The sequence below is a fragment of the Aythya marila genome (assembly GCF_965140915.1).
Source record: "Aythya marila genome assembly, chromosome: 18".
Taxonomy (NCBI): Eukaryota; Metazoa; Chordata; class Aves; order Anseriformes; family Anatidae; genus Aythya; species Aythya marila.
Window position 1 is genome coordinate 11,015,796 of NC_139059.1, and position 13,767 is coordinate 11,029,562.

General features: G+C 46.1%; 1 protein-coding gene across 1 annotated transcript in view; it reads left to right on the forward strand.

Annotated features, from left to right (window-relative positions):
• Nucleotides 1-13,767, forward strand: part of MYH10 (myosin heavy chain 10) — a 103,256-nt gene that overhangs the window by 25,111 nt on the left and 64,378 nt on the right. The window contains exon 4 of the mRNA XM_082775166.1: nt 12,974-13,001. Coding sequence (XP_082631292.1) covers nt 12,974-13,001 — 28 coding nt within the window. The remainder of the gene's footprint in view (nt 1-12,973; nt 13,002-13,767) is intronic.

Consider the following 13,767-nt stretch of genomic DNA (forward strand, 5'->3'; position numbering starts at 1 on the left):
GTCAAAAAAGCAATTTGAAGAATTCATAAACTTAGAGCCTGAGGCTGATGGATCAGGAAGCTGCAGGAGAATGTGCTGGCTACTGGGAAAGTGTTCTGGGAAAACATCCTTACCTGCTCATTTTGGTCGTACATCCCAGCTTCCACCCGCTGTTGGAGTACGACACTGATATGGTCCTGCTCTATCTGCCTAGATCAGGAGGCTCACCTGTAACCTGCAGACAGAAGGGCCTGAGGTCGGGGTGTAACAACTGCCCGCGCCTGCCTAAGGCTGGTGGCTCTGGAGCATGGTGGGTGAGCGGGTGTCCTGCTGAGCAGTGCCTGGGGGGGCAGGAGGCTGCTCGCAGCTGGCTCCAAGAGCTGGCGAGGCTGTCAGAAGCTGTATTGCAGTTCTTAGCTCTATGGCACCACATTAAACTCAGTTACTTGTTCTTGGGGTCTTTCCTTAAGTATTATTTCTCACTACACTGAAGTGTTAAACTGGCCATGAAGAGGCAACTGGTGAAATGGCATTTTCTTTCTTTAAATAGTTCTTCGTGATTGCATTCAACATCTCAAAGGAAATAGATCTAAAAGATGAGGTGGTGGTTCTATTTGCCTTTACAAAAAGCATAGGGAAGTGTTGTCTTTAGCATGGGGATGAAATCAGAGTTGTCAAAAATTATTACAGTGTTTATCAATTTTTCTTATCCTTGTTTTTTTCATTTCCCTTTCTTATTGAAGACTAATGCTGGAAGAAGGGGCATTAGGTGCTGGAACTGTGAGGAGAAAAGCTGTAGCTGAAGGGGAAATGCTGTTCCTTACCCCTCTTCATGGTCTTCATAGGGGTGTACTGGGAGACTTCTTTTCCCCTCTTCGTTGCACATCAGATTTTTAGGTGGAAGCGGTGTTAGGCTACGTAAGCAGCATTCAAAGTTATTTTGTGAACAGTTAATGAGCACTTCTGATAGGGAAATTAAAAAATACTTAGCAGCAGATACAGAAAACTGTCAGATGAATGTTAATCCTCTATTCTTCCAGAAGCAGCCGTTTGCATCAGGTCTGTGTGCTCGAGGGGGAGAGAGCGAGGGAAGGTTTTGAGACTTTGCCCCCAGTGACTACCGTAAGGAACAGGCGGTGCTCGTGTGTAGTCAGTAGTTGAGGGAGAAGTGCCTGCACACATGCATGTGAGTAAAAGCTCTTCTGGCCATAAGGAAATGAGCATCTTGGGAGTTGTTTCATCTGAAGGCAGGATTTAGATCATGAAACTTCAAGTTGTTGAGGTGAAGAAGTTTGAGAACTTGCTGATGATGTAGGTGGCAGGAGCAGGGTAAGTGTGGTGTTTGTTTTCAGCTTCTGGCTTTCTTTAAAAACTATCAAAACTTAGGCTTCAAGGAAATTTGTTTAGAACACAAGAAAGCAGCCTTAACTTGTGTCCTTTGAGGAAAGGATGCCAATATTTGGCATTAAAGACTACCCACCTACCCCTTACGATGTTAATTGGTGAGAAAAGCAACAAATCGCTGCAGGACACTCGTGGGTGGTTGCCCTCTACCCTTCTGTACCTAGAAGATACCCTTTAAGCACCGCAGTGCTGGGGCTGGCATCTCAAGCTTTTGTCTCTTGAAATTCTTTGCAGGACAGTAACCGTGGCTCGTACAAGTTGCTTAGGACAACATTTTGGAATTTGGTAGTGTTTGGTGGTTCAGAGTTACAACTTCATTGCTGGAGAATGGAGATGTGGGAGGCCTGTGCACCAGGCCTGGGACTTGGGATGGTTTCAGTGAAACCCATTCCTCAAAGGGCCAAGGACAAAAAGCCGAACTGCTGGCCACGTTGTGTTCAAGTCGAAAAGCCTGGCCATGTCCTGTGATCACACTTGCTATTTTCCCGAACTTGTAGAGTTCAGGCAGAATGAAATAGCTTAGGAAGAGCCCACTAGAGTGTGTTGGTTTGTAGCCAGTTTTGTTAAGTGGTTTGTGCCTGCTTAATTGTTTGGGAGGGAGAGGAGCAGAAGTAAATTAGCGAGCCTAAATGATAGATATGACTGCTCGAGGACCTCCCTGAATCATTGTTTCGGTTGACAATGTAACCTTTGTCTAGACAAAATTGTACTACATGGGAAACAACGATTTAAGCAGGGTTGATGGAGATTAGAAACCACTGCTATGCTGAGTACTCTACAGTCTAAATAAACCTTTTCCAGCTTGTGGTTGCCAACTACTACTAATCTTATGTTACTTCTAAGCAGTATGCAAATATAACTGAAAAGCAAGCACTGGGATGGCCTGAGTCGGAGATTTAGGAGTTGCTCATTTCTACTGGGAAAGCTCATTGGGAGCCGCAGATCAGGCTGGGAACTGCTCATCTGTATCATCTGGGGAGCAATAAGCATAAACAAGTCCTTGCAGCTCTAGCTGGGGCAGTTTAGGAACTTGCTGCCTTACGGATCGTTAGTGCCCTTCAGCGAAGTTGCGTTAAACCCTGGTGTGAGAACCAGTCGTTGGCTTTGCCGGGGTTTCAGCGACAGGAGTTGCTCTGGCTGGCCCGACAGGCACACAACGCAGTGCTGGGAGCGCTCTCCCAGCCGAATTGTGGTGCTGCTGTGCCGCTGGTACTGGCAGGGCCTTCCCCTGGGCCCTCCCGCAGCGTGCTCAGCCCGCGGCGCTGTGCTGCATCCCTCGCCTTCCTGCAGGCTGAAGGCTGCTGTGGTTCTCTGCTCGCCTCCTGACCTGCCGCAGCTGCCCTGCTCAAACACCTGAATAAACCTGGCATTACTTTGCAGGCTGGGGAGGTTGTAAGTGTTACAAATCCATAGCTGCTTGAATGGCTTTGTTAGGGAAGAAACGTCTTGTCTCGTAATTTCTCTTCACAGATGTAGCAAATCTGTTCTCATCTCTAAGCTAGGCTTACCAGGCTTCCCCTGGAGTGCTAAATAAAGCAAGGGAGAGACTGACAGTGAAGGCATAATGCTTGAGCTTCTTCAAACTTAGAAAATGATTTTTATTCTTTCTGTCTCGTCCTCACTATCTGGTGTATAATGGAGAATCAACCCACGGTTTCATTAAGTGGGCAGGACGTAGTCTGACAGCTATTTGTTTTCTCCTTTTATGCTGATTAAGCCCTGGCTAGCAAATCTGAAAACAAATGCCACATTTTTTCTTTAGGAATTTGGGTAATTTCAAGCTAATGTTGCCAATGCCTAACACTCGACTTCTAAAATAGCCTCAATTCATAGCTTGCTTCATTCTTCCAGGATGTGATGATGCTGTGTTAGGTTGGCTGTTTGTGCAGCAGCTTGGGCTAATCTGGGGTGAGGAATAATGAGTGTGGTCATGAACTCGGCTGCAGACGTGCGAGAAATTCTTGTCTGCAGCGTATGGTTTGCCATAAACAAGTTGTAGGGTAAACCATGGCTGGGTTTGACTGACCTCTACCATGCTTCATTTAATAATAATTAACTCGAGGTACTTAGCAGTCAGTCAGCAAGCAAAACCGAAGCGTGGCTGTTGTGATTTATCTCAGACCTCGCCTCCTCTAGAGTAGGGGATAGAACCATGGTTCTTCATGGCATTTTTTTTGAACTTCACAAATTATAGGAACACCTATGTGGTTTCTTTATCAGTGTGCCTGTCCCCGTAGTGATGAGGTGCTTTCTCAGCCCTTCATGAAAGGTTTGGATCTATTTGGAGCGTGCCTTGGCGTAAGTGTATGAAGAACACTGGAGGCCAGACAGCTCCTGGTCTGTCAAACGTGGTTTGTGGCAGTTCCCTGCGTAAGCTGCCTGGCTTGTAGGCAGAGGAAATGTAGCAGACACAGTCTCCCTGTCTTGTATCGTGTTGTGTGGGAAATTCTAGGTAAACAGCCACGGTTGGGAATTAGTAATTGATTTAAATACAACAGCACTGTGCACTCCTGTCTTTGAAGTGGACGGCACGGGGTTGGAGGACGAGGTAGGGTGTAATTCTTTGTGGACTGGTGTCTGGGCCACTCTGGGGCTTTTCCAGTGAGTTGTGTGGAAAAAGTGGGAGTGCTGATGAAACTAAACTATTAAGTATTATTATTCTAAATCTTAAAGCCACTGGATAACATCGAGGAGTGGGAGTGCATCTGAATTTGATCTTCTGGCATAAACTGCAGCATTACACATTTTAGGACAATTGAGAGAAACTTGCAGAAATTCTTAATAGTTTCAAAGCAATTTGACTTAAAAGAACTTTCAAAATATGAATAAGCCAATGGTGACAAGAAGGAAAAAAGTAAATGCAGTTTCAGGGTGATAATTTTTTCCCCGAAAGATAAGGGTGCAGGTGCCCTTGATCACTTTTAATCTCCAGCAGTTCCTTCCAGCTTGTAGAAGAATAGTGCAGCTGCCCTAGCTGCCTTTCTTGAAGATGGCTGTGATGTATCCCTGTGTCACCTGAAACCTCCTGAAGAGAGACAGTAACCTCCCAGAGATGTGGTCCAGCACCCTGAGCACTGGTGGATGCGTCCCGTCGGGTCCTTCGGGCATGTGCAGGCTCAGGTTCCTGAAGTTGGTAATGGCTGATTAAATTTAGGTGCTATAGTTGTAGTGTCAGCTTCATAGTGTTAGCAAATTACATGCTTTCTAAAACATTCACTTGCATGCTTAATGGGTTACTGTTGGCAAAATACTGACTGTGTTCCTATAAGCTGCCTTTGTCTCTGTGGAGTTGCAGAACATACACCAAAGGACGATGACTAAGCTGTACGTAGCAAAGGCTATTGCACAACTGAAGGTAGAGGTGAAATGTAGGATAAGCAGTGCTATGGCAGGAATCTCATGGGGAGCAGAAGCGTCGGGTATATTTGGTCTGCAGTAAGGTAGGTCCTCAGCAAACAAACTTGTGCCTGTCAGTCTTCCTGTTATGCTCTGGAGATGTTTGTTGCAAGTTGCTTCGTAGTGTTAAGTGTTTGGTAGTTTATGGAGTAACTAGGCAACATTTTAAAGATCAACACGAAATATACAGTCATGCTTCATCTCTGTAACCAGATCTTTTTCCATGCTTATCAGTCTAGTGGGACTTTTCTTGATTTTAAAAAAGTTATTCAAAGCTTGAAGTCCAAGAATGGCAAATTGTCAGACCACCTGTCTCCTTTATAATTTTGTGGCTTTTATTCACAGGATTGGGTCATACTCTGCAGCAAAATCTGTGCTGATGGGAAGGTCTCTTTCCTGGAGGCAGTGACCCATTTTCACAAAACTTGTCAGGAATTCAACTTTTAAATCTCTTTGAATTGACTGATATCTGAGCCTGTTAACCTACAGTAGAGGACAAATATCTGTAGAGCTTCCAAGCCCAACAACATCCACAACAAACAAAGGAATTAGCGAGGTTATCGAGCTCCTCTTGGTTTGGCTACTACACGTGAATATTAAGTGCTGTCTAAAAATAAAGCCCTCTGTTCCCCCTACACCACCACCCCTTTTGGGGAAGATAACAATTTGTCCCACTGGAATAAATCGCAGAAGTCCCTCTCCTCCCCGCCAAACAAAGCAGCAGCCTCTTTAGTTATGCCTGCTACAGAGTCGAGGCTGGCCTTTGCTCACTGCTGGGCAGGTATTTGATGCTGTGGAGAAATAAATGGGGAGGAGTGTCAGAATGGGTGATTTGGAGGAGTCTTGGTGTTGAGGGATGGCCCTCAGTGTAACCGCAGATGAGAAGGATGCCCTCTGACCTCCTCCACTGGCAGGAACAGCAGGGAGGGGTGTGTAGTCCCCCATAGATCTGTCTTTAACCTGTCTTGGGAAAGCAGGTTAAAACTCCTATTTGTCCTTTTTCTAACTAACCTTTTTATCTCGGCACGCTTTTTTTCCCCATGTTCCTACCAAGGTGTTCTTAACCTAGATGCTCGTAAGTGGAGAGGGAGGCGCCGGTCTCTGCTCCCTGGTGACCACGACGGGACACAGGGGAGTGGCCCAGTGCTGTGCTGGGGGCTCAGGCTGGGCCTTAGGAAAAACTCATTTTCCATCAGGGTGGCCAAACACTGGGACAGGCGTCCTAGTGAGGTGCCCGATTCTCCATGCTGTCCGTGAGGGCTCTGGGGCAATTCCCTTGTTAATACCCTGAACTTCTGGTTAGCCCGAAGAGGTCAGGCAGGTGGACCAGATGATCTTTGTGGGCCCTTTCCAACTGAACCATTCTCATCTAAATAAAGACCAGATGCAGAAGGGAAGGTGCTTATAGAAAGTGTGGGGTGATTCTGAGAAGGTGCATGTTTGTATGAAAGCTACTGCATTTTGTGGTGACAGCAAATCATACCAAAGTAAGGAGCTCCATGAAATCTGAAAGCAGGTAATGCAGCTGTGGAGCTGGTTTGATAAGCCTGTCTTCTTGTTAATAGGGTAGCTCACAAACTGGGCTTTTTAGTAGGGCTTTTCTTGTTCACTATGTGGGGTCGCCCTGAATGATTTTTCATTCATTCAGAATCAGATGGAGATGGTGGATCTGGGTGGTGGCTGTATCTTGATGTAGTAAGGGGTAACCAGAGCAAAGGCAGTTGTAGAGGGCGGGCATCTGTTTCCTTGCAAGCTGCTCTGTGGTAACATTTCTGTGCCTGCAGTGCTACTGCCTTTAGTTTTGCTACGAAACGTGAAGACAGATTCATCCTTTTCTGTGTGCTTATCTTCTACCAATTTATGAATGGCTGTAGTGTGACCAAAGCAGAACCAAGACAAGCTTTTAAGAAAAGCTGCTTTGTTAAAATACAGCCATTCCTTTGTAGGCGGGCTCTATAGCTTTGAGCTATGACTTTTCTGAACATCCTGCCTGAACCAATTACCCAACAAATGTATTTAATGTACATCTGGAATCTTCCCCAGAGTTAACAGGGGTTTTGTTAGGTCTGGTCTGTTATGGGGGGAAAGTTCTTCTATGGTTTGGAGGGAGGGAAGAGGAGGAGTAAAACATGCTTGTGTTCTAACAGTCGAAACTTATTTTACATATTTTCATGGTGATGTAAACACCAGGATCTATTCTTACAAGACACTCAAGCAGGAAAATGTGGCAACTTTTGCAACCAGGTTTGTTTGAGGAGCTGCCAGCTGTCCCCACAGGAGCGTACTCTGGGGAGATGTGAAGTAGGTTTAAGAGGGTATAGGAGAAAAAAAGCTTTCAGAGCTGCAATTCTGCTTGTCTTTGTTTTCTGGTGATTCTCCTTGGCCTCTCTTTGAGGAGTCCAGCAGCCTGCACCGGGGAGGAGGCTCTGGCTGGGCAGTAGCAGGTGGTAGCACAGCGCCTGGCTCCTGCCCTGGGGCGTGAGTTTCCTCTGGGTGGGGGGGAGAGGAGAGCAAATGGTGAGTGGTGCTTCAGTGCCCGATACCTCCAGCTTCTAAATGTGTAAGTGGGTAGCTTAAGCTGATCTAGGGATTAGCTGTTCCCAAAAGAAAGGCCAAACATCACCACATCTCACTTATGCTAGCTACTCTTTTTTCCATTTTTATATAATTTTTCCGATAGGATTAGTTCCCTGCTGGTGTGAGTCCCTGATCTGCTGACCATAGGCCAGGCGACCACCCTCGCCAGCTCAAAGGATGCAGCAGGAACACATGCTTGGGACGGGGGAGATGACACCTTCAGGTGGCAGAAGCCATTGGGTTGGGGACTGTCTGCAGCTCACCCAAGCCAGGGAATGGGCTTCTGTGGGGGCTTTAGGGTGACCAGAGCGTGGGCTGCTGCTGGAAAGGGGGGTTCTTGGGCTTTTTGTACGTGACTTCCAGTGACGGTGTGGCAGTGGTATAAACTGGATGCTCAGGGTGCTGGGCTGGTTGAAAATGAAACTTCGTTAGCCGGATCAGCTGCTGGCACTAGCAGGGCTTGCCTCTGTGCAGTTGGTTGCTGCTTCAAAGGGGGCATGGGATGGGGAAACGGGGCAGGGGAAGAAGCGACACTGGTTGCAGCTCAAGTTGATCAACAGCCCTGGGGAACTTTAGCCTAAGGTTAGCGCCAGATTGTGTTTCTTTTTTGCTTCCTAATTCTGCCCTTTTTAGAAGAACTCATTACTCGGTAGAAAGCTTGCTTCTCAAGCAGAAAATTGAACTTTTTTTTATTCTTACTTAGACTGCACAATTTTGGGACTTTTTTCCAAATTTGAATTGCACAGGTGTACTATAATATTTTTAATGTTAATCTTTGTAATTTGAAGACCCTGAGAAATATTTATATCCCAGCTGTATCCCTCCAAAGTGAAGCAACAGGTTCCAATGGGACTTCCTTGTTCCTTTAATAACGAAGGGTTGGTCTTAGGGTCGCGCTGAATGGAGGTGAGAGGGGGTGCAGGGGGCTGGGCTGCTACCACTCGCTTGTCTTTGTGCCTGTGTTTGTCTGAGCCAAACTGAGTGGTTGTGTTGGGTGAGCACCTCTGAGCAGCGAGCTGGGATGCCTTAGTGTGTGGCCATGGCTGCTCGGGGACAGGGCTGTGCTGGCGTGGCAGGGAGGCGCATGGGGTGCCCTTTTCCTGGAGACTGGAAGCTGCTCGTTTGTCCCAGCCTTCGGGTGAACGTCCTGGGTCCTGCGGGGTACCCTGCAGGATGTTTGTGCTGGTGCAAGAAATGGTGTTACTGAAGCTGTCTTAGAGGTGCTTCCCCCGGCACAAACAGTGTGCTAGAGCACGTGCTGGAAGTGTAAAGCACTCGTCGTGACTTTGCCCGGAGTATCCTCATTGTGGACCGAAGCATCCTCACCTGCTCCTGCAGAGCAAGAGAGACAGCTAATGCCGTGCTTACCGATACTTGTCATGGGACTGACTGACTTGTGTTTCCTAGGTCAGCTGCTATGAAGGCTGGCAACGCAGATAGTCTAATCTGGTCTGCTTTTTACTCCTGAAACTCGCTTATAAACCCCACGGGATTTTTTGGTCTAGTCTTTACATATTTCTGCAGCGCTGTCTCATGAGGCATGTTATCATACAAAGGCCCAGTTAGTTCTGAGATTGCTTTTAAGAATCACAACGCTTATGTGGAGATGTTTTCATAATATTTTCATGTTTCCATGAACAACCACCTCAAAATTCTGTGACATTTAAAAAACAAAATTAAAACTATTAGAATTATTGCAAGGGTTGGCAGATTTTTTTTTTTTTAAGACTCAGACACATTCTGTCATAATAATCTGTTTAATGGGCTCACTGTTGCACTTCAAGTTGAAATTCAATGAAAAAAGCAGTCTTTTAAAAATACTGAGATGTGTGTCCAACATGAGAAGTGCAGTTCTTCTCGCCATCCCAGATGATGAATGTCCCAGCAGTGACCGAGGAGGGCTGAGCTCTGGGACACAGGCTAGCAGACGTGGCCCGTGCTCTGGGGATGCTTTAGGAAAGGGCCCAGCTGCTTTGAAAACAAGACCCCGAATTGTTTTGTCTGGGGGAGGAAAAAATCAAAGCAAATAAACTGTAAATCACTCTTCCCCGTTAGTCCTTTTGCCAGAATGTTGTTCAGAATGGATCCAGAGCGATGGGCTCTCCTCTGGGACACAACTCAGCTGCTGAACCAGGCGGCGTCCTGAGCCCCCGGCTGTAACGCCCTCACTGCCCTTGGGTGCTGGATGCAGCTCTGGCCATTACCATGAGCAATCAGAGCTTGGAGCTTGTGGCTGTCTGTCTTTCTCTACTTCCACCTTAATGGCTTGTGACTTTCAGAGTCCAGATGGAGACAGTAAAACAGATTTGCAGTAACAAATTGGAATACCCACTGCCTTCCTTAAGACCTGTGCCAACTCAGGCTCCTCGATGTAGAAAATGGAAAGGTTTTCTGCACTTGCTGAAGTTCCTGGTAATGATAAAATACCTACAGCTGTCCAGACTTTCAGACATGCTTCAGGACAAATGGGGTTGGAAAATTCATTTATACAGTGCCTTGCATGCTGTGGAGCACAAGCTTTGTGTGGTGAACTGACAGGCAAAATGGGGGATAACGCAGAGCACTAACACATGCTTCTGCTTTCTACTGAACTACTTCTGTTTTTGAGGCAAATGTTATCTGTGTTCTTAGCATTTTAAGAAGTAATAAACTAAAGAGCTGATGTTTAGAAGAGGTTTTATTATTTGACAAATTGCATTGGCCTAGCTGCAGTGACAAAATTGCAGACAAGTTATTTTTGGGGAGTCAAAAGGGAAAATTGAATTGTTGCTTTAGAAAATGTCTCTGAATATTAAAGCAAGAAATACCAACTTTGCACTCATGGTACCAACTTGGCATTTGTTCAGCTGTTTCTTCTAAAAGAAGAAATAACTTGTGTTGTCCTACGTGATCTTGATTTTGCTGCCATACGGTGTTGCCTGTGAAGTTTGCAAGTCAGGGTTAGCTGTGAGTCAGGGTTAGCTACCCTTGGAATCGGGTCAGGGTCAGAAAGTTGCTCTCTCTTTAGCTTGCCCTGACAGCTGGCTGCGTGGTGTGAGTACTGGAGTTCTGTGCTTCGTCTCCTGCTGCTACCAAGAAGCAATTTCTGACTGGGCTTGCAAGACCAGCTGCCCTAAATCAAAGCCAGAAGAATGAAAACCTTTTCAGGCTATGCTCTGAGCATTTCTGCTGTTGTACTTCCCCTGCTTTTGCCTACTGTCAGCTCTTAGTTCCTGCACTCAGAGGCTTTGCCCTTCCTTTTTGGTGAGCCTGGGCAGAGCTGCTGTGCATCACAGGTGGAGGAGGTCTGGTACCGTCCCTGCAGCATCATTGGGAATACTTTGAATCTTACTGTCTTGCCCACTTAAGTGACTTGTGTTCTCTGCTGAAGCATCACCCCGGACCGTTTGGGTGTTAGTTGTCTGCACGGTGGCTCAGGGGGATTGCTGGTGTTTCTTGCCACTTCTGAACAAGCAGGTATGAGGGGTTCAAAGCGCAGCCGTGTGCGTGTTTTCACACTTCCCCTGGGAAAGCACCTTATGCTTTCCTTCGTACTTGACATTAAAATGAAGCCTAAAACTTGCCAGTGGTGCAGTCCACAAGCCCCCGCTTTAGCTCGCTGTAACAACATGCAGTAGCATCTCCCTGCTTTGAAGGATGTGAATTCAAGGACTTTAAAACTTCCTATTCACAGACTAATTAAAAGAGCAATGTTTTGCTGAGACTAGGTCTTTTTTTTTTTTTTTTTTTTTTTTTTTTTGTTCTGCCTGCCTTTTTTAGGTACTTTGTCGATATAAATGTAGCTGTTTGATCTAATGCAGTTTGGAGCTGGAAAAGGGATCTCAGCTCTCTCCCCCCACCAGCTGAAGTTTTGGGGCAGTTGTGTCCTGATGTGTTTTAGGGCACGGAGTCAGCTGGCCACAAATCGGACCAAAACCCAGCACGGTCCAGCCTGCTCTCCTGCTCACCTCTGGGCTGCCTGATGCTGACCTGAGCACTGGCACAGCTGGAGGAGGAAACCAGGACGTGATGGCCCCTCCACAGCCCCTCTGTTTGCTGTGCACCCACTGCCTGTGCCCATCTCAGCCCCAACCCCGGCCTCATCCCTGCACCAGCAGCCGTGCTGGGCTGTGCCGAAACTCCACTGCTGCTGCAAGCCTGCTCTGGGGCTGCACCAGCACTTCTCAAATCCCAGGTGCTCAGCAGGCAGCGTCAGGGAGGGAAGTGCAGGTCACTTGCTGGCTTTTACATGCTGGTGAGGGTTGAAATTCTACTTCAGCACTGATCTTACACAGCAGTGGTAGGAGCTCGGCTCGCTTCGTGCGTAGGGTGACCGCAAAGCTCTGCAGTAGCTCACGACACGGGTTAGCAATAGCTTCTCTGGACCCAGTCAGAAGTGATGTAAAAATGGTTTACATTACTCTGCTTACCTGAAGTGTATGTATGTATGAATATAAGGCTGTTTCAGAGCTGTTAAGCATGTTGGAGAGATGCCTTGTAGCAACTGAAGCTATTTGTTGTATTGGGTGTGGAATCTGTGTCCTAGAAGGAATTATGGTCATCGTGTTGCCTGTTGCTCCCTCCCTGTGCTCCGCCACAGCTCATGTTTGAGGAAAACGGGTGGTGGGCAGCAGGGAGTCCAATGTGTAGACCCAAGATTTACATTTCAACAAATTGCTCATTGTAATGCAATCCATTACAAATGACCAATCAGGAAACAAAGTGTGTGAAGTCCTTAGTTTGCAGGAGGCAATTGTGCTCTTCCTGGTGTAAGTGACAAAGAACTGAAAACATAAAAGCAGCAGGAACTTTGTGATGCAAATTTATGAAAAAAGTTGAAGCAGGGGAAGAGGGCACCTCTATCTGAGATGTTTTACTTTCTGCAGGTATACTTGAATGTTTTGATTATATAACTTTTAAAATGTAGTGTATGATGAAATAGGTTCTGTAAATACCCCGTAATTATGAAATACCTCTTCTAGGGTATAACTGACCTTCAGGCATTCTTTTCAAAGGTCGTAAGCGCAGCAGTGGGAGTCACAAAAGTGCTGAGCCACACCGTGTTGTGGAGTTAACTCTGTTCAGTGTTTCTCTGGATGTCCTTTTGACGAGCCTGTAATGAATAAGCTAGATCATGGAAGCACTTCAGGCGTGCATGTTAATTAAAAAGAATGAAAAGCACTAGAGGAAAGCTCTTGCTTGCTTGAGATGTTCCTCCTATTTCCAAGTAGTCATTTCTGGTCATTAGTATTGCGTACATGAAACTGTTTTGCCTCTTGCTTAATGCTTAGTATTTGAAATTCTTTATTCAATGAATTTCAGATGAGACAATAAAAGATGTAGGGTCAGCTTTGTCTGAAAATGTTTAAAAAGTACTGTGCGTTATTAAATTTAATAGAAGATTTTTGTTTCATGACATGTGGCAGGACTTCTGTGAATGTCTAAGGTGATGCTGGCTGGGGTGTGTGTGTGAGAGCTTAAATAATTAAGGGATATTATTAAAACTAGTGTGAGAGTGCCCTTAGAATTGTTAAGCTAAGAAGCTAAATTATCTAAATACTCCTTCCAAAGAAACTGTCTTATAAATTAAGGGATAACAGACACAGACCTATAACCATGTTCATTCTTGTTTTTGCAGACCGTGAGGACCAATCAATTCTCTGCACGTAAGTAAATGCTTATTTTCTTTGGGGCATTTTGGGAAATTCTTGTTGTCAAAGGGGAAGGTCTCAAGTTCCTGGGGGTCTTTGATACAGCTATGGTAATCCCAGTCCTGTCTTTAATCTTGTCAGGCAGTGACTAATGGTTAATGATGTAGCGTGAAGTCATGTTTTATGCGGGGAAATACTCTTTTAATAATGTAATTCACCTTATGGAAGGCTTTATAGGCTTATGTGGCATTTAAGAACTGTAGTTTAAAAATGTCAGTTGAGATCTGAATCAGAAATAATCTTTAAAATGTACGTATCTGTCTGAAATACTGTATTATATCTACTCTGTGTAGCCCCTCAGGGGGACATGAATCAAAGTTGGTCTAGAAACCCTGCTGAGTAACTGCATAGCCTTGGATCTGCTTCAGACAGGAGAGCTCTGAACAAGCTGACACTCAGTTTCCTTCCTGCCTCCTCTGTGTGTGCCTGGGTCTGCCCCATCCAGGAGCAGATTTCTTGCTTCAGCCCAAGCTTCCTGGGGATCTGGAAACGAAGCGGTGCACGAGTCAAAGCAGCCTGAGTGCGTGTTCTGCTCATGCCGCCACAGAGCCTGTCTGTCGTTGGGCTACTGTTAGGAGGGGCGATCCGATGTCCTCCCCCTTCCTATGCAAGCTGTGTGTTTCTGCTGCCTATCGGGTTAGCCCTGGGAGTTGGCACTCAGCGTAAGCCAGTTTGGGGAGCTCAGCTAGCAGAAAGCCGACCTTGGCACAGAACGCTGCTT